Source organism: Lissotriton helveticus, chromosome 5_1, assembly GCF_964261635.1.
Source record: "Lissotriton helveticus chromosome 5_1, aLisHel1.1, whole genome shotgun sequence".
NCBI lineage: Eukaryota > Metazoa > Chordata > Amphibia > Caudata > Salamandridae > Lissotriton > Lissotriton helveticus.
Genome location: NC_136065.1, coordinates 695270856 through 695296251, shown reverse-complemented (window position 1 = coordinate 695296251; position 25396 = coordinate 695270856). Strand labels below are relative to the sequence as shown.

The 25396-nt window shown below is 46.6% G+C and overlaps 1 protein-coding gene across 1 annotated transcript in view; it reads left to right on the top strand.

Annotated features, from left to right (window-relative positions):
- Positions 1-25396, top strand: part of ECD (ecdysoneless cell cycle regulator) — a 285220-nt gene that overhangs the window by 21564 nt on the left and 238260 nt on the right. Inside the window, exon 4 of the mRNA XM_078643094.1 lies at positions 21487-21574. Coding sequence (XP_078499220.1) covers positions 21487-21574 — 88 coding nt within the window. The remainder of the gene's footprint in view (positions 1-21486; positions 21575-25396) is intronic.

Genomic DNA, 25396 nt, shown 5'->3' with positions numbered 1-25396 from the left:
TGTTTGATTGTTTTGAAAGAGCTAATGGCTGCTGGCCTAATGTGTAAAAGAGCTAATGGTTGCAGACCGATTTTGAATGGAAGTGCAACCTCTGGGCTGAAGCAACATTACTTATTTTATAAAGTTAAAAGATATCCTAACCGGCAAACATCCGTGTAGTGTGGAAATAACTATATGATTGTTTAGTGTTCAAACCACCAACCCTCTTTGCTGTCCAAGGCCAGGCCACCATATTTGAAGTTTCTGCTTGAATAGGTGTGGAATTGTTACTGAAATTGTGTCAGCCAACATAGCAGGAAACCCTTCAGTATAACTGTGAATGCCAACTGAAACACCACATCATACCATTCCGGCTTCCAGAAACAAACCTTCAGAGCTGGGAATTGCTTCTGAAAAGGAGACTCCATGATGGGGGGCAGGGTTCCTATTTTCATACTCAGAAAATACACCCCCACCTCTAATGACACCCACAGAAACACAGCAGCAAAATGCATACAGATAATTTTCAACACTGTCAACATTTGAAAATCTCTGGGAGTAGAGGTAGAGGGATGGGATTAGCATGGGTTGGTTTCAATAAACAAGGACTACTCTGATTTTGTTGGACTGTAGAAAGAAAATCGTTTGTCTTGTGATATGCCATCAAGAAAGATCATTATAATTGCAGAAGTTGCTAAAAGTAAACCCAGGGAATAGGGCCCATGGAATGACTTAAAAACACTTATCAGAGAAACTAAAAGGCGTTTTTAAAGTCTCCTCAAATATAATCTTCTTCCTGGCAACTTTAAAGGGAAGAGTATTCTATAAAGTTAAATTAGCTCCAATATAGACGCTTCAGTGTTAACCTTTCTGTATTTAGTGCTGTTTATTTTTTTGGACCTATCAGACGCTTAGAGGCTAGATTTTCCAGGCTTATCTAGGGATCCGATCCCTTTCCAACCTCTCCTTTGGTGCGTACTGAATGTGCCTATGTAGGTGCACCAGCCCTGTAGGGGTGGGCTTGAAGCAGTACATCATTCTAATATCCACACCATGCAAATAATACTATTTTCTTGGATTTAAACAGAACACCATAGTTAATGGGGGTTGTTAGCTCTGGAGAGAAATCCCCACTGCTTACAATGCAGTAATAATTACATTCCTGTAGCAAATCTGTAATGAGCTTACCTTAATGGGTGCATATTCCCTATGAACGAACAGAGTCAACCCAGCAGATCTGTGATAGCTGCTTAGTTCTGTGTCCCTCTTACTCTTATACATATGTTGGGTTGCTAGCCTTTTTTTTGATTTTTGGAAAACCTTTATTGTTACTTCAAACGATTACAAGTATGGGCCTACAACCACCAGGGCCGGCCGCTAATCAGTTTTCATCACAGCAAGTCAGTTATGACACGACTCGGCAGCCCGTGAATCGGAGGTACCATAGATTCGGTTAAAACTCGTTATTGAGCGTACCAACTAAATTACAGGATTCAAAAGGCTCCATTTTATAATGTAAAAATGAAAGGATCAGGTGCCATACAATAACACAGAGTCACACAAAGGGCGGGCAAAATAGCAAGACATCCACAGTTAGAACGACCGCAGTTAGAACAATGGCGCTAAAGCATATGATTCAGGATAAACAAGCATACAGTCACAGTTCGCACCAGTTAAGCGACCGCCCATTGATACTGATAATACTGTAGGAAGTATAGGCACAGGTAAAGAAGGTTCGATAATAGACACAACAGTGGACCCACTATGCTGACCCGAAAAATGAAGAAACAAAAGAAAAGGCAAAAGAAAGGAAACGAAAGAGAGAAAAAAAAGGGCCATAGAAACAAAAAAAGGCAAAACAAAAAATCCCCTCCCCCAACCCCCCCCCACCCTGCACCCCTGCAGATGACTACGGCCTACCCCCCCTAGCAGCGTGCCTGTCGCCCCAAATCACTGAAACCCGAAATATAGAGAGAGCGAAGAGATATAAAAGAGTATCTAAACCCCGACACTAAAAGTAGAAATGGAGGAGGGCATTGTCGTACACATTCCCGGTCTCCCCCCTCCCCCGCCTTAACAAAGAAACCCCCACAAAGCAGACGCAATCGAGCAAAACACAATAGAAGATTACACTGGAGGAAACTATAAACCCCGCCCGGTCTCCGTTAACCTAATAAAACAAATCCCGTTACCGATTAAACCACAATGGTAAACCAAAACCAACAGTCTCAGCCTTGACCCCGTCGATCAAACTTGTTGACTCCCTCTGGTAAGTAGAACTCCATCAACAAATTGTCAAAATATACATACAAGTTGCCGAAATATAGTCTGCTAGATGGAGAAAGGATGGCAAACCCCAAAGTACATGGCCGGTTCCGACGATAGCCTTCCCCGACTCCAAGGCCCGACACTGTTTCCTCCGCCATCTTGATGAACCAGCTGGGAAGGGGGTGCAACACAATCCAACGCAGTTCACAGTCTCGACCAAAAGTTACCAGAATGGGAACAACAGTTAAATGTTCCACTGGTAGTGAAACCAAGAATTCCAACCATACAGTCGATACACAGATCGCAGCATGTTCGATCAGTTCCACTTCTGTAGGGGCAGGCACATCTCCATGCACAGGGTCTGAATGCACCGCTGGGGTGTCTATCGGGAGTAGAGCTGGCCGTCGAGTCCCGTGCGATAAATCAGGGTCCGGTCCCGATTGCCTAATTCCGTCTTCTGCCGACATCAGTTTACAGACCCGGGCCTCCATATTCACCTGAAGTGCCTCGAGGGCTGCCAGCACAGACCGCAATGACGGGCCGCACTCAGCCCGCTCCGCCAGGTCTCGCACAACATCAGGCATAGTTATCCCCTCGGAGAGCCCGCTCTCCCCGGGGGAAGATTAGGCGGAGCAGGGATGAACCGTGAGGGACAGATCGTCAACATGCGTTCTTGTGCGTCAAGTCCCCAAGCCAAAGGCACCGGCGAGGCGAACACTAGGCCTCCGGGTCAGGGACCTCCGCCACACCGCCTCGGGTGTCACACGTCTCCTCACCTTCGATACGAGACCAGGCAGCAGATCGGCAGCAAAGCACTCCAAAAGATGTTGAAAGTTCCACGGACCGGACCCTGCCGCCCTCACCAGTCTGCTGTTGTTTAAGTGGGACCCGGCAGGACCAGCACTCAAGACCCCGGCTTCCAGACTGGGTTAGGCCTCAAGTCAAACCTCGACATTACTCCACTCCACAATGTCGGAAAAGTCCCAGGATTGCTCCATCGGACTGCAGATCAGTTCATAGACACGGATATGTGGCGGTAAATCAGGATAGATGACAGGATCTGCGAGCGAAAGACGGAGGTCGGCGGAGCCGGGAGACTAAGCGGCCATCTTATTTGCTGTCGTAGCTCCTCCTCTGCTAGCTTTTTTTACTTCTTTGTAAGGCGTGGTATAGTCTGCGTGAATTACTTCCTGCCACAGTTGGCCTTCCTCCTCTTGGCAGATGAGACTCTCGGTCTCATCCAATCACTGCTGAGTATCTAAGTATAGAAAACTGTACAGTCTTTCCTCTCCCCGTTGTCTCTTCTAGCCAGTTTAATGTTTAAAGAGCCATCGACGGCCAAGAATCAAAGAGCTCAAATGGCTAAACCTGGCAGTCTCCTAGGGAGTTCCATGGTAAGAACGACTAAGTGGGCAGGTACTTCAACCACACCCTGGCCGAACAGCTGATTGAGACATTGTGAGCAGTACTTCTTTGTACTCTAAAGAGGTTGCTTAGAGACCTCCTGTGTTGGTTTATTTATGTGTCCAGGAAGGTGAAAATCAGAAATGCTTTCAATACTTGAAACAACTCCTGAAATTTAGATTATTTAGTGAAGAAGGCAGGCAGAGGCAAGGCAAGCCACGAGAGCCTTGTAGAAAGAAGTGCTCATCAATTACCACATAAATCACACAATTCTCTGCACGTTCTACATGCTTTCTGCCGTTATTGAGTATCACAGAGCTGGTCAGACTGTTGGCATTCGGGAGAAAAGGAAAATGGCTTACACATTCCTGCCCTTTGATACTCAAATCCCTACTCCCTACCCCATTCTTTCCCTTATTATAAATTTGTGAACTTTTGTTCTTCAGCGTCAGTCCTAAGGATGCGTGTATGTGGTGTAGAGCTTCTTATTAGGCAATGTCTACAACTGTGCATCAGTGGTTGCCATTGGTAACCTAGTGGCCGTCACTAGCTTGACCAATGGGGCCTTCGACCAATTGTCTAGCGTACCTAATGGGGCAATCTCCCCTGATGCATGCCCTGCTGAGTGCCAACAAGGATCTAAAAAAATCCTAAGAGGATGGTAGGGAATAAACATCAGGTGCCCAAGCCGAAACTTTAACCAATACCAGTGTGGTCGCGTAGCTCCCCGGGACATCTGCTGGAAGGGGCTTTGATAGACAAATCAAGCTGGATGGCTCAATTAGTGGAGCAGTTAGTGGACAGTCAAGGGTATCTTGTGCACGGAACATACACCAATACTGGTGCAACGTGCATCGATTGTGTAAATGCTCAAAGACTTCTCAAAAATACACTCTAAAGCACAGCAGGCCATGGGTTTAGTCAGCTCAGAAGGTGCAGGGGTTACGTCTAGCAATATCTGCTCGTCATCTAGGTGTACTGCCCCGAGTTGGGCGGCTGAATTGTCCAGGGGACTGCGTAATTATTAATTTCAAACATCTGCATATGGTTCGTGTTGGACTTGACCCTTCTGGCAGGTTCACCCCTGAACTTTTTGCTATTTAATGTTACCCAAGTATAGTGATTTCTGGTCTTTGCGCACTTTGACACTGTGTCCCAGTGTAAAGTGCGTGCGCTCTGAGTGCGTGTGTGAGATTGACCTACCCTCCCATAGGAATGCATGGGGGATATGTGTGTCCATGGTAGTTCCTGATGTGTGGGGAGTGCAGGGTCGAGTTTGGTATGTGCAGACTCGTGAGATTGAATGCTACGCGATGATGTGTGTAGATTTAATGTGTCTAGTGTGGAAGTGCCACTTCTAGAAGTTGCCATGTCTGTGCAGTTAATGTGAATTGACTGTCTGGCTTGTGATTGGCTGGAGCTGGCTGGTGTGCCTGGCTCCAGGAGTCAGGATGGGTCTGCCCCGGTGGTGAATGGAAAGATCTGCATGTTGATGGGAGGGAGGAGTGCACCTGGGACCTAAATAGGGCTGGGCCTTCCCTCCGCAAACCTGGCTCCGCCCCTTGTGGTGCGTCTGATGTCCCTAGCCTGTCCTGTGAATAGGGAGAGGGGCTGAGTAAAACAAAGTGCTCCAGAACCAGTTGTATCTGGTTCGCCCCTTGCCTGCACCTTTGGAGACAAAGGAAATGTGTGTATAAAAAGAGGCCGTGACCTCATGTAAAATGTTCTTGTTTCCTGACTTGAATCTACCAGGGGCGTGCTGCTGCTGGGGCCCAGGGGAAGGCTTGCCTCCCTGGGCCCTGCCCAGCCCCTGGATGCTGGAGGATTTCTTTTGGACCCTTCTGCCCTGCCCAGACCCTGGATACCTGAGGGACTTTACTGTTGGCTCCATCCTTAAATGCTCCAGGACCTTGGGACCCTTTTTGCTTTGTCCTTAAAGTCTCCAGGATCTTGCTGCTCCCTTAGCGCCTGGGAAGCGCTTTGTTTTGGAACTGTCCTGCTCATGTTTATAGCAGGTGCCTACCCTGCATTATGTACGAGGTGGTGTGGGGTTAATTACGGGTGCCCACCCCTCCTTTATGCCCGAAAATCACCGCTGTGGCCCTCGCGCCGAAAACAGGAAGTCAGGCACCGTAGTGCCTGACACTGGGCGGGACTTCCGGTTTGGAAGGGAAGTCCCGCCCGCCGCCACGCTCTGATTGGGGGAGCCCCAGAAGGAGAGTTGGCCCGGAGCCACGATGGCTCCACACACGAAGTTGTTGGAAAAGCCCGTGAGGGGCCAGAGAAGGCTGTGCTGAGCCCCGGGGCTCCAACCTTTTGCACAGTCTTTGTATTTGAGGAGCCAAAGTGCTCCAGAGGGCACATGTATTGTTTTAGAGCCTAGAGGGCTCTAAAGTTGGCGCAACTTGTCCTGAGGGGCTAGTGAGAGCCCCTGTCGCAGTTTTGAGTTCCCAGCTGCCCAGCAAGTAGTGGGCAGCTGCACCGTTTAGGTTTTTCTTTCTAGGGACATGTCTTTGGACTCAGGAGTAAGTCGCACTCCTTCGCCCCTACCTTGGCCTTCCACAGCTGCGCAGCACTTAGTGCCAGCTGCAGTGTTTAGGCCCTTTTCTTGTCCTCAGCCACCGAGCAAGTAGTGGGCAGCTGCCACTTTTAGGTTTTGACGCAGTGGTGCAACCCGGACCTTGATGTGAATCATGTGCTAATGCTTTGGGTGTTAGGAAATGTCCTGTGTGTAGCATGTTTTGCGCACCCTGTGTTTGATGCCTCTAGATATGATTTATGCATAGGAGGTTGATTACCTGTTTCGGTTATGTTAGGAAGATTGTACTTCCCTGTGTGAATTACGCCCCTAGTGTAATGTTTTACTTAGGTGGTGAGGGTCTAATGTAGTTAGACTGGTGGGATACTGTGTATGACGGATTTCATGGCACAGACTGTTGCAAGTGCAGTGATTATCAGTGTTTACTGACTGTACGCTCTATGACCTATTTTTACTTGTACGTTTTAGTTCACCTTTACCAAGTTCACTTTGTGATGATCCTGACAGTGGTCCAAGTGGCCTTGTCAGGTGTACATAATCCCTTGTAAATATTGCCCGTGCCAGTTGGCACAATGTACATCCTGTGATTATGATTCTGATGTGTTTTGATAAAACAAAGGCTATTTTTTTTTTCATTTTGAAAATATTTTTATTTGTGTTCCTTGAATAATACAGCGTAATTTTTCAGATCTTATACAGTCAGTTTTGCACAATATCTTCTCACCAGAAACAGTTTCAAGTATAATAAAGTCACCAATATACATTATTCCAACAGTTGAGTTCAGACATTTCACAGCTCGTCGTGAGTTCATGGACCTAGTCCGAATCTGAACTATCATCCTCATTATCTGATGGTGGGTCGCAGATAGTGCCTCTGTATGCATTCCATGCCCCTCAAATTGTCTTCCATTTTTTGGGGCAACCCCTGCTGCTAAACACCGCCCTTTCCGTTAACATGGCCGCATCCATATCCCCCCTCCATGCTGCTAAGGTAGGTTTCTCTGCCCCACCCCATCTCTGTGCTATATTTCTTTTAAAAACAGAACACAGTGGCTAGTCCGGTTCGCTTTATGCAAAATTTAAAACCCACCCCAGCCAATCTATGCTACGTGGGCCACAATTATTTCGAAATTATTTATTTTCCTTTTTTGGTATTAATTTCATTGATTTCTCAAATGACATGAAAGACACAATTATCAAGCAGTTGGGTCAACAGAGCAGACACAAGTGTGCACAATATATACAAGTGAACAATTGATTCCAGTGGCAGAGTCTGCCACTGGAATCAATTGTTCACTTGTATATATTGTGCACACTTGTGTCTGCTCTGTTGTCCCAACTGCTTGATAATTGTGTCTTTCATGTCATTTGAGAAATTAATACCAAAAAAGGAAAATAAAGAATTTTGAAATAATTGTGGCCCACGTAGCATAGATTGGCTGGGGTGGGTTTTAAATTTTGCATAAAGCGAACCGGACTAGCCACTGTGTTCTGTTTTCACAAGTATCGAGGTCCAGGCTGGTCAGGGATAGGACCCAAAACCTCCTTTTGCTTACTGCTATATTTCTTTTAGCCACCATCATACCCAGTGTCGCCCATTTCTGTCCTGAACGTGTAAGATCGTTGGGTTCCCATATATTTAGAAGACAGCGCCTGGGTTCCGGCAGCAGCGAGACTCCCTCTGATTGAGACATAGTCCTTAATACCTGTGTCCAATATTCAGCTATTCTGGGGCAGTCCCATATGGTGTGATAAAAGGTCCCCTCCTCACCACATCCCATCAGGCAGTAGGGATGATCTATCCTTCCTACCTTGTTTAGAGTGCTTCTAGTGTAGTAGGAGCGGTGTAATATGCGTAATTGTACCAAACGGAGACGTGAGGGAATGCCCACTTCCTTCGGGCATGCCAGTGCCTCCTGCCATTCCAATTCATCAAGCTCCCCACAGTCATGAGACCATTTTTCCCGTAGGCTTACCGTTGGATCAGGTAAGTTATTCACCAATTTACGGTAAATTAGGGAGGTTGCCCTCTTTGGCATGTAGTCAGTCAATAGCCTGTCCTCTAGAGGAGATGCTTCCGGGACATCCGTGCCAGGTGGTAACGCTGTCACTAATGCATGTCGTATCTGTACATATTTAAACTGTTCAGTGGGGGCTAAGTCGTATTGCTGTCGTAGCGTATCAAAGGAAAGTACTTCTCCTTTCTCCCACATATCCCCAATCGTCGATATCCCTATAGCATCCCAACAATCGAAACCCTTGTGTGTCTAGGTTTTCCCAGCCGTTTTGCGTCCCATAGTGGAGTATGCTGCGTTAACACCCCCTGCCACCCCAACTTTGCCTGCGCTGCATGCCATAGTGTAAGCGTGTGTCGCAGTGGCCCAAACTTTGTTAAAGATAATTTTTTATCGTAAAGAGGAGCTAGCATACCAGACACTCCCAACTGCTCTCTGTCCGCCTTTAGCACCAATTCCGATTGTGGAAGATGTATCCATTGATTAATGAATTTTAATTGTGCTGCCCAGTAATAAAGGTATATGTCTGGAAGCGCTATGCCACCATCGTACCAGCTTGGCCTGTGCTATACGGGCAGGCTTATGGCCCCATAAGAGAACCGAGACCTGCGCCGCAATTGTTTTGAAATAGGAGGCCTAAACGGGATATGGTGTATTTTCCAAGATATAAAGAAAGCGAGGCAGAGCCATCATTTTAAAAAGCGCTGCCCTTCCCAGCAGGGTCAGTGGCAGCGACTCCCAGTGTCGTATGTCTCGCTTGAGACGGTCGAGTGGTGGCTGCAAATTCCGCTTGTAGAATTCGTCCGAGCTAGCTGTGATGTAAACCCCTAAATATTTAAATGTGTTTTCTACAGTCTGTAGCGGACAGCCATCTGGTAGGCGCGGTGGCGGACCGTGGATTACGTACATGGTGGATTTAGACCAGTTGATAGAATACCCTGATGCCCGCCCATAGGCCGTGCAGACGTCCAAAAGTGTGATTATAGAAGGCCTAGGGGAAGTGAAATATAGCAGGATATCATCTGCGTATAGGGAGATCTTATCCTCCCAATCATCTGTCCATTTTAGGCCATTAATAGTCGGCTCCCATCTTATCCACTCCGCCAGGGGCTCTAATACCATGGCAAACAATAGTGGCGATAGCGGGCAGCCCTGACGCGTGCCCTTAACCAAGGGAAAATCTGCCGATATATGGCCAGTAGCTGTGACGTGTGCCATGGGCTTCGTGTACAGCAGTCGGACCCAAGCACAGAACTTCGGTCCGAATCCTAAATGGCGCAGCACCGCAAAGAGAAAAGGCCAACGGACCATGTCGAATGCCATATGTGCGTCCAGTGAGAGTATCACCGCAGGTTCCAGCAGATATACTGCACGTGCCATCACCCCGTGTAGTCTCCTTCAATTTAGCGCTGTGCTTCTGCCGGGCATAAAGCCTGATTAGTCCCTATGCACTAGCTTAGATAGGTGGGGCGTGAGTCTTAGCCCTAATAATTTGGCGAGGATTTTGGCCTCAGCATTCATGAGAGAAATAGGCCGATATGATGTACATTGATCCGCCGGTTTCCCAGGCTTTAAGATAGCTACTATGGTGGCCGTGCGTTGGTCCGGTGGGAGTTCTCCTATCTCCAAACTTTTAGCAAACATATTTAGCAGGTGGGGTGCGAGTGAGTCAGTCATTTTTTTGTAGAATTCGACCGGTATGCCATTAGGTCCCATTGCCTTGCCCGATTGTAATGCCTTAATAGCTATTGTTACCTCCTCTGTCGTGAGGTCACCTTCTAATAATTGAGCTTCCTCAGGGGTCAATTTTGGCATTTTAAGGTCTTTTATATATGTTAATGCTTCCTCTTCCGAGATTGTCGAGTCTGAGGAATATATTTTTAGGAAGTGTCGTGCTAACATGTTCACTATTATGTGTGGTTCCGTAGTGAGTTGTCCTCCCTCCACTGCAAGCTGCGCTATCAACCTGTCCCTCTTCTCCCTTTTGTCCAGCCACGCCAATAGTTTACCTGCCTTGTCCCCAGCATCATAAATTTTATGTTGTGTGCTTGTAAGTTGCTGTCTGGCCACTTCCGTCAGGTATGCCTTGTGTCGGCGCTGCGCAGTCTGCAGATTACGTGCCGCATCGGGGGTTGGGTCATTAGCGTGTTGGGCCTCTGCAATAACCACCTCAGATTCTAAAGCTTGTAGTTCCAACTGTTTATGAATTACAATGGAGGCTATTGCCTGCCCTCTGAGAACTGTCTTATATGCCTCCCATAAAGTGACAGAAGAGGTTACGGAACCAACGTTATCCTGGAAGTAAAGCTTTGTCACCCTTTTTAATTCCCTCCTAATCTTGGGATTGTGAAGATACCCAGTGCGTATTGGATAAGTCCGACGCCTTTTCTGTGGGTGATGTATGTAGCTAATCAGCAGTTGGCAGTGGTCAGATATGCCCCGTGGTTTGATTTCTACACTGTTAATATTAGAAAGGCTGCCCATCGATCCCATGAAATAATCAATTCTGGTGAGGCTGTTATGAACACTGGAGTGATGGGTAAATTCGCGATCCAAGGGGTGATACATCCTCCAAATGTCCACTAATCCCATAGCTGCCATGAAGCTCCCCAAACGGGACGTCCCTGATATATTTGCTCTTAGAGGGAATCTATCTATTGAGTCATCAACCACCGAATTAAAGTCCCCCCTCCCCAACGATCAGCTCACCCGCCGGCAACTCCAATAAAAATGCACCATGATCCGGGAGGGCCATCGCCTGTAATGCGGGGGGTATGTAAACAGAAACAATATTTATAGGTCTCCCTTCCTACTGCGCATGTATGGCTGCAAATCTACCTGCATCTTCAGATTTAACGGTGCTGACGATTAAAGGGAACTGCTTCTTTACCAATATACCGACCCCTCTAGAGCCTGAGGTAAATTCGGAGTGTGCCATCATTCTATAACCCCATCTATCCATAGCCTTAGTAGATGTGCCGGTGAGGTGTGTCTCTTGAAGTAGTACCACTGCTTCGCCTCCCCTTTTTTATGCACTGCAAAACCAGGCCTCATTTAATTTTATCGCCCAGCCTGCGTACATTCCACGTGAGTATGGACAGGGATGGGGTCACGGCATCGGAGCCCCCCCTGCGAGCTAGCTAGTGTGTCGTCCCCATTGGCATATTCAAAGGATCTAGAACTGTAAGTGACTTGTCCTATAATAGGGCTAATGTGTGTGTTTCTGTGAGTAGTGACATCGCGCAACAATGTAAATTGATACTTGTATAGCGCACTACTCACCCGCAAGGGTCTCAAGGCGCTTGTACGAATACCGCTGTGGAACCCATCCTGGCTTTCCCTGTGAGGTGTCCACTCCTGGGCACCCCCAAGGTGGAGGCCAGGAATCCTTAGCGTTGTGGGGGCCGTTGTGGAGATTAAGCAAGCTATTGCCCAGAGTTGCAGAGTGGGACTCCATGATTGGAATAGGCACCGAGGCGAGAATTATCAGGTCCGTGGAATTTTGAGCCCAAGACCCGCCGAGGCGGGGAATTGAACCCTGGTCCCGGGCTAGACCTCTGCATCAGGGTCTGCCGCTCTAACCATTGAGCCACACTTCTCCACTGATATCCACATCTGTTCATTGTGTATACATTAAACAAAAAACATGTATAAATTCCCCACCCCTCCATCCCCCCTCCCTGCCTCCCTGCTCGACGGACTCAGAACTGCCCGCCTCCCCAACTTAGCAGAGCGCTCGATCCCAACCCCGATAAGGTACTTGCGTGAAGGGGTAAGAAGTCCAAGGAGAAGCACAGCCCTTCCTTTCCCCCCAAGGACTGCCTCAGCCTAGTTTTCAAAGCAGGCGCGACTGCATTATTGTCCAGGTACGTGTTCCTACATGTCGGTCATCTTCCAGCTTTCAAGTTCCTTCTCAACGAGATCTTCAGTTTCATTTTTTTGTGAGTGTTCCTCGTCGGTCCGCCATTGATCCTCCGCGTCTCCAGCCTCACCCCGACGGCATTGGCCTCTGTTCCCGCGTCTTGACCCACCTACTTGTCGCCAGCCCTCGAGCCAGTTATGTGCCTCCTCTGGTGTCTCAAACAACCATATCTTGCCATCCGCCACCACTCTAAGTTTTGCCGGGAACAGCATGGAGTATGGTAGATCTTTGGCTCACAGTTCTCTTTTGACCTCCAGAAAACTGCGTCGGCGCCATGAGACCGCCGTTGTGTAGTCTGGAAAAAAAGACACCGTTGAGTTCTGTATTCGAATCGGTGGGGACACTCTGGCGGTTTGTAGTATTGCGTCTCTGTCGCGGAAGTTGAACAGGCAGGCGAGTACAGGTCTAGGGGGTGCCCCAGGCTTGGGCCTTCCCCCCGGTACTCTGTGAGCTCTCTCGACTGAGAAAAAGGTTGATAGTCCCTTTGGTTGTAACCGGGTCTTTATAAGTTCATCCACATAGAGGTCCATCGCCGGGCTCCCTTCACTTTCGGGAAGCCCGAGAATGCGTACGTTGTTCCTGCGTGAGCGTCCTTCCTGATCGTCCAGCTTCGCCGCCATTGTTTTATTCTCAGTCTCAAGCCTTGACAACAACGCCCACAACAGCAAAGAGCTCTTCAACATCGTGAAAGAACTCTCCAACCCCAGCTCCTGCACCAACGACATCCCGCCGTCGCAAACCCTGTGCGACACCCTCGCTGACTTCTTCCACCGCAAGATCACCTACATCCACAACAGCTTCAACCCCCAGCGGCACCCCACGGACCTCGCCGCGTCGAACACCCCGAACCCCACCCACCACGACCCTCTGACAACATGGACCAACGTGAGCACCGAAGACCTAATCAATACCATGAACACCATCCACTCAGGCTCCCCGTCCGACCCTCTACCTCACCACATCACCAACAAAGCTGACAACCTCATCGCACCCCACCTATGCAACATCATCAACCTCTCCTTCAGAACCGCCACCTTCCCCGAGAGCTGGAAACACGCTGTGATCAACGCCCTACTAAAGAAACCCAAGGCGGACCCGAGCGACCTCAAGAACTTCCGGCCAATCTCCCTGCTTCCAATCCCAGCGAAAGTCATCGAAAAGATCGTCTACACCCAGCTCACCCGCTACCTAGAAGACAACAGCATCCTGGACCCCTCCCAGTCAGGCTTCCGCAGCAACCACAGCACCGAGACCGCCCTCATCGCCGCCTCAGACGACATCGGAATCCTACTCAATAATGGCGAGATAGCAGCCCTCATCCTCCTGGACCTCTCCGCCACCTTCGACACTGTCTGCCACCACAAACTACGTACACGCCTCTACGACGCAGGGATCCGAGACCGGGCCCTGGGCTGGACCACCTCCTTCCTCACCGACAGAACCCAGAGAGTCCGCCTCCCCCGTTCCATTCCGTAACCACCAAAACCATCTGCGGCGTCCCGCAGGGATCCTCACTCAGCCCGACGCTGTTCAACGTCTACATGGCTTCCCTCGCCCGCATCGCCAGACTACACAACCTCAACATAATCTCCTACGCCGATGACACCCAGCTGATCCTCTCCCTCACCAAGGACCCCCTCATCGCCAAATCCAACTTGCACCAGGGTATGAAAGCCGCCGCTGATTGGATGAAGACAAGCAGGCTGAAACTGAACGCGGACAAGACGGAGATCCTCATCCTTGGGCCCAACCCCTCAGCATGGGACGACTCCTGGTGGCCAACATCACTGGGAACCCCCCCAGCACCTACAAACCCCGCACGCAACCTAGGGGTCATCCTCGATTCCAAGCTCAGCATGTCCAACCAAGTCAACGCAGTCTCCTCCTCCTGCTTCCATACCCTTCGCATGCTCCGCAAGATCTACAGGTGGATCCCGACGGACACACGGAAAACCGTCACCCACGCCCTCGTCAGCAGCCGACTCGACTACGGAAACGCCCTCTACGCCGGAGCCCCGTCCAAACTCATCAACAGACTCCAAAGAATCCAGAACACCTCCGCACGCCTGATCCTAGATGTCCCGCGCCGAGACCACCTCAGCCCCCACCTGAGAGACCTGCACTGGCTCCCCGTCGACAAAAGAATCACATTCAAACTCATGATCCACGCACACAAGGCACTCCACAACACCGGCCCAGCCTACCTCAACGACAGACTCTCCTTCTACACACCCAACAGGAAACTCCGCTCCGCCGACCTGTCCCTGGCCACCATCCCGCGCATCCACAGAACCACCTCCGGGGGCAGGTCCTTCTCCCACCGCGCCGCCAAGACATGGAACTCCCTCCCTCTCTTCCTACGACAGACCGCAGACCTCCTGGCCTTCAGAAGACTGCTCAAGACCTGGCTCTTCGACCACTAACTGCAGCTCCCCACCCCCCCCCCCCCAGTGCCTTGAGACCCTAACGGGTAAGTAGAGCGCTTTACAAATCCCTGATTGATTGATTGAAGCCGGGATACTGTCCTCTGCAGGAATGCTGTATCAGTTACTAGAGTTTTAGTTACTTGTTCGACCTCTGTGACCCTGGCTGTCATTTTTTTAAAGTCCGCTCTTAATAGAGATACATCAGTTGAGATTGAGCCCACTGTGGCCTGGACATTAGTAAGGGCTGCCATTATGTCTTCCAATGTTACTTTCTTGGAGCCTTCGTCCCCGGGGGCCTTATCTGAAGGATCCTTGCATTCTGGGAGTGGTGGAAAGTCTTTCCCATATGCGAATTGGTCAAGTTTAGAGTGTGTGGCCTGAGTCCGTGGGCCCCTGCCCGCCATTTTCTCCCAGAGGCTATCGGGGCACTCCGATGTAGATCACTGCTTGCTGCCGATGTTATCTGTCCACACGGCCCGGTGCTGTTCTCAGGGCCCCCTTCCAGGTTTGAAATCACCCCCAGTGGCTTATCGAGTAAGGGGGGGGGGTTCCGTATTCTCCCAGAACTGGCTCAGTTATCCCCTACAGTTACCAAGAGTATTCTCCTGTTCGAGTGCACATCAATTCACCCTCTGTACGTGGATATGTCCATGCGGGTTGTCTGTATTCATCACCCCTGCATTCCTGCCGTGATCGGACACCATTTGCATGAAAAAAGGGGGGGGCCTGTTCCGCCGGGCCTCACCACTGGTGTAATGTCTTCGTACCTCGCTAGCCTCTGCGTCTCCGTCTGCACTGGGTGCCCGAGGTTCCCTAGTAATCAAGTCCCCGCTTTGCCCCTGCTGATAGGCCTCACCCCTTGATTGTCCTCCCACGGGCCGAATTCACGGCCTGCGGTCCGTACCTGTTGTACCCGCACAACGATGTTATATCGTTCGGTCCCGCTGCACTCATGGGTGCCTCCGGCTCGCTCACAGCAGGCCGCACTGTGTCGCTGCCGTCATGCCTTGCGCTGAGCGTGTTTGGTAATCTAGCCCCCGGCCGCAGTAGGCTTTGTAGGCTGCCGCAGTCCGCTCTCGGAATTTGCACGATCCCGGTGTCGGATTACAACCGGAATTACATTTGCAGGTGCCGCTCGCTCCCAAGCATCAGCGAAGGTCCCTGGAGCAGTGATTTTGATCGGATTAGTGGCCGGATTGGTGTGGAAGGCTACTGCTTCCCCAGAGCTCCTTTAGTCAGCAGCCATCCTGCTCGGCTGCTAGCCACGCCCCCGTACAAAGGCTATTTTTTATATAACCTTGTGTGGAGTTCCTTTTGTGGGGGGCCTGGGATGTTGTTGCTGGTTTGTGCGTGCGCAAATGCTTTACACATTGCCTCCGGGATAAACCTGTCTGCTCGTGCCGAGCTACCAAGGGGGTGAGCAGGGGTTATCTTTGGCGTGTAACTCCATTGCCCTAACTAGAGTGGTGATTTCTGCCTGGCTTTGGCGCAAGCCTCAGCCAGCCAGAAATCCCAGTTCTAACAGTTCGTAAGTTGTTATTTGATGGTGAGCAAAAACATGAAGGAGTCGAAAAGTGCCCTTTTACCCTTGGGTTATTTTTATAAACCTAATCTCTTTGTTAGACACACTTCACTCTTTGCCACTGTCACAATAGCAGCCTAGTGCAAATCCATCATTGAATGGCCCACAATGTCATAATGGAATTTATACAATTCCTGTCTCCAATCATTTTAACGTAGGAAGTTGGCTGCCTTTTTTAAAAAGTGGGCCATGAAGTGTACTCCCCCTCTCAAAGGGACAAGGAAAGGCTGTTATATTGTTGGGCTTTGCAAAATGGGGGGAGTGAGCTAGGTACACTGGCACAATCAGATGGTTAAAAATAGAGCTAAAATCAACCAACACATGGTGCCCCATTTTAATGCCCAATTAGATGCTACTATAGAAACTCAATTAGATTGCCCTTCCAATTCCTATATGATAGCCACTTGCTCTAAACCAGGATCTCTAGTTTGCGGGTCGGGAGTTATAGTTGGTCCACCATTAACTTTGGATGAGTCTAGTACAAAGAAACCCAGCAATTCTAGTGGAAATGGGGAGCCCAAAGTCGAGGAACACTTCTTGAAACCAGTAACTTTTACTTTAAAAGATATGGCAACTCATGAAAGGGCTTTGGAGATTATTGGAGTTATTCAATCATGTCCCCCATTGAGGGTCCTTTCGTGGAATGTTGCTGGCTTAGGGTCCAAATTAGATTGTGTGAACTGGGAACTTTTTATTGACTAGTTCGACCTTTGCCTCCTACAAGAAACCTGGTTAATTACGAAGGTGCAATGGACAGGCTTCAAAGGAGGCGTCAACTGGGGGACGGGTAGACCCTACGGGGTGTTGATGACTTGGGTCAGCACTCTGCTTGGGTATATAACGGAAGAGGCAGAGATCGCATCGAATGACATCCGATGTGTAAAGCTGATTTGCATGAAGCTAGTTATTTTTTTTATGTCTATAACATTTACTTAAGACCTGCGAGTAACAGACAGGAATCACCAACAATCGAATTGCTCGCTGCCCACATGGCAACTCTGCTGGAGTGAGCACATAAAGTAGTGTGTGGTGACTTTTATTGTCAATTCGAGCCCTTGCATACCAGAATTAATTACCTAGTGCAGTAGGAAGATAGGCTGTGGTCTATTCCAGACCTGACAATTCACCCCATGGAGGAATGGTCTCCACCGGCCCTACAAATAAATGCCCTGACCCTAAACCAGTGCTTGCGTGCATGTAATAGGAGATCCCCATCAGATAGGGAAGGGAGGCATACTTTTAATTGGACCTAAAATACTAGTCTAATAGACTACGTACTAGTTAATGTTAGACGTTGGTCCTATCTTATAGATATAGTGATTACATTAAAGCATGATAGCAATCATAATGCTGTCGTACTTGATATGGCTCTACCTGTTAGTAGGGAGACAGTCACCAAACTACAACCCTTTGATGGTACGCACAAGTTAACAACAAATGGGCACAGAATTGGATGGAGCACAATAGCCCGCTCACAGGAATCAAATAAGTCCGTTTAGAAATTGGTAGAGAGGAGTCTAGAGGACTTGACTAACCCAGACCTCCTAATGAGCCAGGAAGCATCTACAGCAAGGATTGGGAAGACTCGTAATCAATTGTTTAGAGGTCTGAAGAACTTCTTTTATGTAGAAGCTAAATATGTGGGAGTCAGAAGAAACCCCCTTGTGGTTCAATAGTTATTGTAGAGACGCCTAGCTCTCGTTAAGTACTTTGATTAAGCAACAGAATGGATGTAATCCAAGCTAAAAGAGAGGCCCATAAAAAGGATGAAAGTAATACTAAGAAGGAATTGGATGCAGAGAGTTGGGAGGCCTTACTAGTTTCCGCTAAAGAAAGCAATCATATTGGTGGCTGGGTACTAGGAGCAAATTTTTACAGCACTGCAACAAATGACTAGCCTACAAATATGTCTGTCTCCGATAATGGCCTTGTAGGCTACATAGCAGACATCCCCAAAGGGATGCGCAGGTATATTGGCATAGCATTGCTCATTGCAAAAAGAGAGTTAGTTATCCACTAGGGTCCTAGGCGCAAGCCAACAATCGAACAGTGGCTAAAAGTTTAATGTATTACAATACAAACAGCGACTTATATGCTGAACTACAACCCCCAGCATCTAGGCCTAAGGATAAATGGCAGCCTCTGAGAGATTATATGAGAAACTGGGTTGCTGCAGAGAATAGCCAATGAGCTCCACTTACAACAATGGTGGAATGAGATTGGACTATAGACACAGTGTGTGGGACAAGGAAGGGACAAGATAACTATTAAGTATTATAGGTACCCGTATGGAACTAGGAGTGCGAAATGGCCTAGTTATATAACCTGTATTGCATACTGTGGTATACGAGCGCAAACTGCTACACTGTGTTGAATAAATAATAAGTATGATGTAACAAACCACGTCATGAATACTGAGAAAATGAGCACTGTTGTACTGATGGTGGTACATTTGTTAAGACAAAGTCATTACATTAAAAAAAAAATAAAGGGATCATACCTCATTCTGGAATCTAGTAGTCGCTGGGAAAAACAGAGGAAAACAACATTGTTGCAGATGTCTGGAATGTGAATTTCTCAAGCCTATATTCCCTGGTGTCAGGAGATCATGCCTCACAAATATCAGTGCGGATTCTCCCTCTGACACGCTCATGGGAAGGGTTTGCAAGGCAAGTGTACTCCATCATGACAAGGAAGGAAGTGATCTCGGCCATTAAGAAGATTGTTCCTCACAAAGCCTCAGGTATTGATAAAATACTTGGTGACTTGATTATGGCTAAGAAGGATGTTTGAGGCCCATATTTTCCACTATTGTTTAATGGTAGTATAGAAGGGATGCCTGCTCCTTCATCCTAAGCCGGGGACAAAATTGTTCCCATCCATAAAAAAGGTTCCCCTCTGTTGCCAACCAATTACAGACCCATGAGTCTTATTGACACCACACAAAATTTGTTTAATAGAGTTATCCTAGAAAGATGGGAAAAGGTAATGGAGGCCAATAATATTCTAAGTCCATTGCAATCAGGTTTTAGTAATTGTATTTCCACTGTTGATCAAGTGTTCAGGCTGCATCTACTATAGTGGAAAATACTGTTCTTGAGGTTAGTAGACTATATATGTGTTTGTAGACTTGAGATCTGCTTTTGACTTGGCCCCCAGAAAAGGGTTGTGGCAAGTATTGGCTGACTTGTGAGTTCCAACCTATCTTCGTATAGCTATTGAATGACTTCAAGATCAGAACTTTGCACAAGTTAGATGTGGCTAACTAGGAGAAGGGACTGAACCATTCCCAGTTAATAGTGGTGCCAGACAGGGTTGTGTCCTTATCCCAACACTCTTTATATTGTATGTTAACTATATGGTTGCCTGTCTGAATACATTCGTTAATGATGCTCCTAGACTAGCTGATCTGAAGGTCCCCGCACTAATGTTTGGGGATGACACCCTCCTTTAATCCAAGTCTTCCATGGGTATTCAGAGGATATTGGATTAATTTAGCATTTTTAACACACAGAGGGGTTTGGAAATTAATGTGGGAAAAACAAAATATCATTTTTAATCCTTGTCGCACAATGCGAACCAACCCCACTTTGAATGAGACTCCGCTAGAACGGATACAAATCTTTAAATATCTTGGGATTACCCTTAATGAGTGGATGGACTGGTCAGCACGCACTGCAAAAGTAAGACTTAAATTGGAGTAACCTATTCGTGGACTGCTGAAGGTTCATCGGGGATACATAATCACCGGGGTTTACCTAAATCACCCTCCTATACCTGGGTAAGGAAACTACTTATTATGCAGAAAAAATGGCATGGAGGAATCAATATCTCTTCATTTACTTGATCATAGGGGACATCAGATTACCATATCAATGATACAAAGTCCCATTTCAATTTATGAAAAACTCATTCAAACAATACACATACCCCAAAGACATTCTTTGAAAGAATCGATCATTATTTTTGTGTTTTTGACAGAGAAACATAAACATACATATGTATGTAGACATTTACATCACAAACATATACAAAACAACATGAAACAAATCTTAGTTGCCAGTACCCACTTATTTCTATAGTAATCAGTGTTCACGCACTTCATCTGGGCAATACACTGCGAGGTAGTCCTCTATGTACCCGAGGTTTCAACATCTCTACAAACATCTATCAAGTGTGCTTGAAAAAATACAATAACAAGTCTTGTATTCAAGCGGACTCCTCCCGTCGGACAGTTTTGATGAGATTACTGTCAGAAAAATATTGTACTGGAGAAGAGTCTGGCAACGCCCAAGCTGCTCTCCTATCGCAGAGGGTTAGAAGAGATAATTGGTATGCCGGGTCAGGCGATTGCCCATGGATAAAACATGTCAGAGACACTTTGATAAACATGGGAATAAAAAACTCTAGAAAGACCACAGGGGGTTGGTATCTTAATTAACAAAATGACTCTTAAGAGGAGTTTAAAAAACTTTAAATCCAGTCTCCTTATGACCAGATTAACCATGGGCACCTTGACTAATACCTTCCTGCGGCTAAAGGACTGTTATAAATCCGAGCAGTTTGTAGATCATATTGAACCCAGCTTGGCTAGGAAGCTTTAGGTGCAATTTAGAATCGGGTCTTTACCATTGGGTACATATACCAACAAATAGGCACACTCTGATAGATTCGTAGAGCGGGACTGTCTGTCCTGTGGACTAGCTGCAGAAACCGTGATTCGTGCCCTTTACTACTGCCCAAAATAAAGCAAAGCCTGGTCAAAATGGCAAATTCTAATTTGTAGGATATTAGGAACTACTCAGCATATGGAGGCCTACAGGGTCCTACAATCTGGTACCAGCCAGAAAATAGTATTTACTGTTTTAAGATATTTACTTGCAATGTGGTGAATTAGGCAAAAACAAAGCCGCCAACAGTTAGTGGAAGGACTGTAAAGGCTGAGCTGCCGCTATGTTATATTACCTGGTACTTATGGATAAAGCTGCATCTTATGTTAAAGATAATATAACACTAATTATTCACTGAAGTTTATGTAGTTTGTTGCCACTTTATCAGGTTTATAATGTATATAATGCTGGTGAAGTTTTACCAATTTGTAATCTAATTTTACTGTATCTATATGGCAGCTAGCTGTTTTTATCCAATTTTTCTAACTATTACTTCCAAAGAATAAGCATGTTTTTAAGTAATAATTTGTACTGTTTTAGTGTTTTCAAAGTATTTGTCTTGTTCTTTTGTGGCGTATTTCGAAAATAGAGTATTGATGCTGATGTTTCTTCTTAGATACCAATTCGTTTCAATTATCCTATATAAAAACGTGCATGACGTGTACTTTTTTTATTCTTCAGTGTTGAAGACAATGATGGGGAGTTTTTGTTGATTGAGGCTGCAGATGTTCTCCCTAAGTGGCTGGAGCCAGAAAATAGTACCAATAGGGTAAGTGCCAGTCAGTATCTTTTCTCTGAGTTTTCAGTATTTATATTCAGCCTTACCCCCACACAGTTTAAAAGAAGCTTACATTTCCAGCTGCTGGGACTGGAAGGCAAAGAGTGACTAATGAGCCTCATTAAATCAAACCTGAAAATATATAAATGTATTAATCTTTTATTGTAAAACATACCTGTGCATCTGGGTTGTTTGCAATATGGCGAACAGATGTTGTTGCATGGTGGATAAACTGTAAATATATTCACACACTTTGACTTATATTAGCCACTTAACACTTATGTGTTGTTATTGTTCTCCTGTACAACATTTCCATGTGAAATGTTATTGCTGCCTATAAATATATAAATGGATAAATATTAAGCAAACTAAAACATACCATCACATAGTAAGACAAAGATAAATTATCAAAACTTAAAATGGCTTATTATGAGTTTTGGTATGGACAGTATTCTTCACTGAAGGAATTATTTCAGCGTAAGCGTGCTTCCATCCCTGATCACCTTCTAATACTTTTTCCATATTGAGACATTTGCTAGTGAGGGCTTGTATATCATCTTCAACAGTAGATATTCGCTGCTCCGCAGTTGTGATCCTAGCTGCTTCTTTATCTAGCTTGGTCGCCATGTAATCCATCCTGAGATTTAAGGCATCAATCTTGCCATCAATTGATTGCAAACTTTGCTGCATAGCTTGCAGTGTGACTTCTAGAGAGGCAGGAGGAGAAGAATGCAAGCCCTGTTCTGTATCTGATGAGACCTGAAGATGCACTGAGCAGTGTGACTCAAAAGTGAGTTTGGATTGCTGCTTTCGTTTTTGCCCATGGTGAGCTTGTCACACCTACTGGTACTTATAACAATATCTCGGGGTTAGCCACATGGTCCAAAGATGCAGGTCATCAGGGCTTCGCAATGCTAGGCCTAGCACCCTCACTACCAAAGTGCATACTACACACTCTGTTTGCCAGCAGTTATTTGATAAGCCGGCGGGCAAGTTCACAGGCCAGTAGGGGGCTGTGCCTCGAGGAATACCCCTTAGGCCCTAAGGCTTAGGGTCTAAACGAGATGCTGGCGGGCCTTGTGCTACCATTCATTCCTCTTCAGGCACTCATAACCTCATCATGAGGCTGGATATGCAAAATGCCTTTTGGGCCCTTCTCAGTGCGTGGGCAGGTGTGCGTCTAAGAGCAGATCCCATTGGTTTGGTCTTCAGAACTCTGCTAGGCTCACCTGCATCCCGCGAGTAGCCTCTGCTGCTCTCAACTCCCCTATAGCCTGTTGCAGTCGGGTCTGCAGCGTCTCTGTCAATCTGCAGTGTCTGTTCCACTTGGCCGCTGCCCGTCGGAGGCCGCAGCTGAGCTCAGCGGAAGTCGCACAGCAGAGGGGGGGCAACAGAGTGCAAGGCCACAGCGCCCGGCAGCCGGCTCCCGCCGTCGTCTAACTATAACCCAAGCAAGACAACCCATCAGCAGCAGCCCTCCTCCCAGTCCCCGTCACCTCTTCGGGGATTGTACAGCTCCTCCAGTGGGTTTGGTGCATCGTCTTCCCTCTCCACTCAGCATCATCCCTTGACGTTTCCCCTAAAACTGGGCCTCAGTCACGCATGGCTTCACCAGGGCCCGACAGCCGCCCCGGCCTACAGTGTCTCGTCCCTCGGGCCTCAGGGCCCTCCACCAAGGTTCACGCAGTCGCATCAGCACTCTCACCGGCACTGCAAAGGTGGCCTTCCCCAGGGACAGCAGCGGCATCCTCAGTGCCAGGCTCCGCAGCAAGGACAGCCAGGCAGCCGTATCCTCCACTCAGTGGTCTCTGGTCGCAGCCATGTTGTATTGACCGATATCACCCCAGGAGGGCAGTCTCGAAGTGCTCCCTGCCCTGCACGCCATCCAGGTGCTGCTATTGGCTACACCAGTGCTCACCACCATCCAGGCATGGCTTGCTCCTCTTTAGGTCGAGCATTCAAGACCTCTTGTATATACTTTAGTATATACTTATATACTTTAGTATATACTTATATGTGCATGTACTTTGTGAGCTCTGGAGATCAGCCCTAGGACTTGTCTGCTTCCGTTTAGGGACTAATTTTTCTGTTCGACTGCCTCTATTTAACTGTCTTGATAGAAAACAGCCAGTAGAAGTCAGTAAAATACCAGAATTGCTTTCTGCTGAGGGACTTTCCTTTTTAAAAAATTTCTGGCAACTGCCTCTATTTAACTTTAATGATAAAAAACGACCAGCAGAGGTCAGTAAAATACCACACTCGCTTTAGTATTCTCTAGATTTCAGTCCATAAAATTGTCTTCCACGAGCACCCCGTAGACAATAATTTTTTTTTTTCAAATCTTGAATTTTCAGTTATATGACCACTGAAGGCCCTGAATTTATATTAAAAACCAAGCTTTGGGCCTTACCATTTCCCGCTGAAAGACAATATTTCTCTCCATGTGTTCTCATACCTGGCATGTCAAGCAGTTTGATGCTTACTTTCCCTCCATGTTAAAGAACAGTAGATGTTTCAGCACCCAGGCTAATGTCCTGCATAGCTTAATACATATAAGGTCCCAAAGGCGATACCGATTTGCATTGCAAATTCTTGTTTTCTAAACAGATGGCAGCCGATGGTGCGGATATTACTTGGATGTTGATACCTGACAGCAGAGCAGCACTAAAGTGTAACCATTGTGCCGTGGGCTCTCTAGCGCTCCCCGGACACAGGGTCTTAAAATAATATTTAACTTAAAAATATTTTTACTAATTTGTTATAAAGATTAACATTTTTTTTCAATTTTCCCTATACTTTATTATAGGGAGACTCCTCTGTCAGGGTTGAGATTCCCCATGATATAGTAGAAGTAAAAACTAAATTAACTTAAAAAAAGAGTAAAAATATTTTTTTATTTATTAATGTGAATTAGGGTATTTTAAATGTAGAACAAAATACAAAAATTTTTAACTTTTGAATTAACTAATGCCGGGTGTGGTGGCTTAGTGGACTAATGCGTCCATTGTAGGGGCCTGTGTTTGACCTCACGGTCACAGGTTCAAATCCCAGCAGACCCACTCAGCCTTTCATTCTTCTGCAGTCAATAAAATGAGTACCATTGAGTTGGGTAACTATAAACATCTGTTATTCAGCACCTAGATACCCTTCTTGGTTAACATTTGCTTTACAAATACATAAACTATATTCATGTTATGGTAATTAACTCTTTAATTTAAATGTATTTAATGAAATAAAAAAATAATTTCCGAAGTTTCAATAAAAAAATTCTAAACAGTAAAAAAAAAGTTTTTTATCAAGTCATTAAAGGAATGTAATTATATTTTAATAAAAACTAATGTTACATTAACTTATGAATTCTAAAAAGGTTGTTAAAATGTGTTTTAATTAGATAATGTCATTTTTGAATTTTGTTTTAGTATTTAGTCATATTGAATTTTACATTACTTCCTATGGGGGTTTATTTTTAGTACCTACCGCCACTATTTTCTTTTAAAGGATGTTGCAGTAGCAGTGGTTAGCCAAGTGTGGTGCAGGGCCTAACTCCAGCTCTGAGCTGGAGTAATTTACCACTGTTTTGGGTCCCTTTTTTGCCATATTAATGATAGAAGTGCAGTTTGTGAATAGTAATGGCCTCACTCCTTTGTCGGTGGGGGGCATGCCCTTTCCTAAACTCCTCCCTAAAGGCCCATAAAGCCCACCTTACTCCCCCGTAAACCCCTCCCATTTAGTAGTAAGTATGCCGTTTTTCCAGCCATTCCACCCGTCCCTCCTGTATTAACTACTAAGTAGAAAATTTGCATGTGTGAGGAT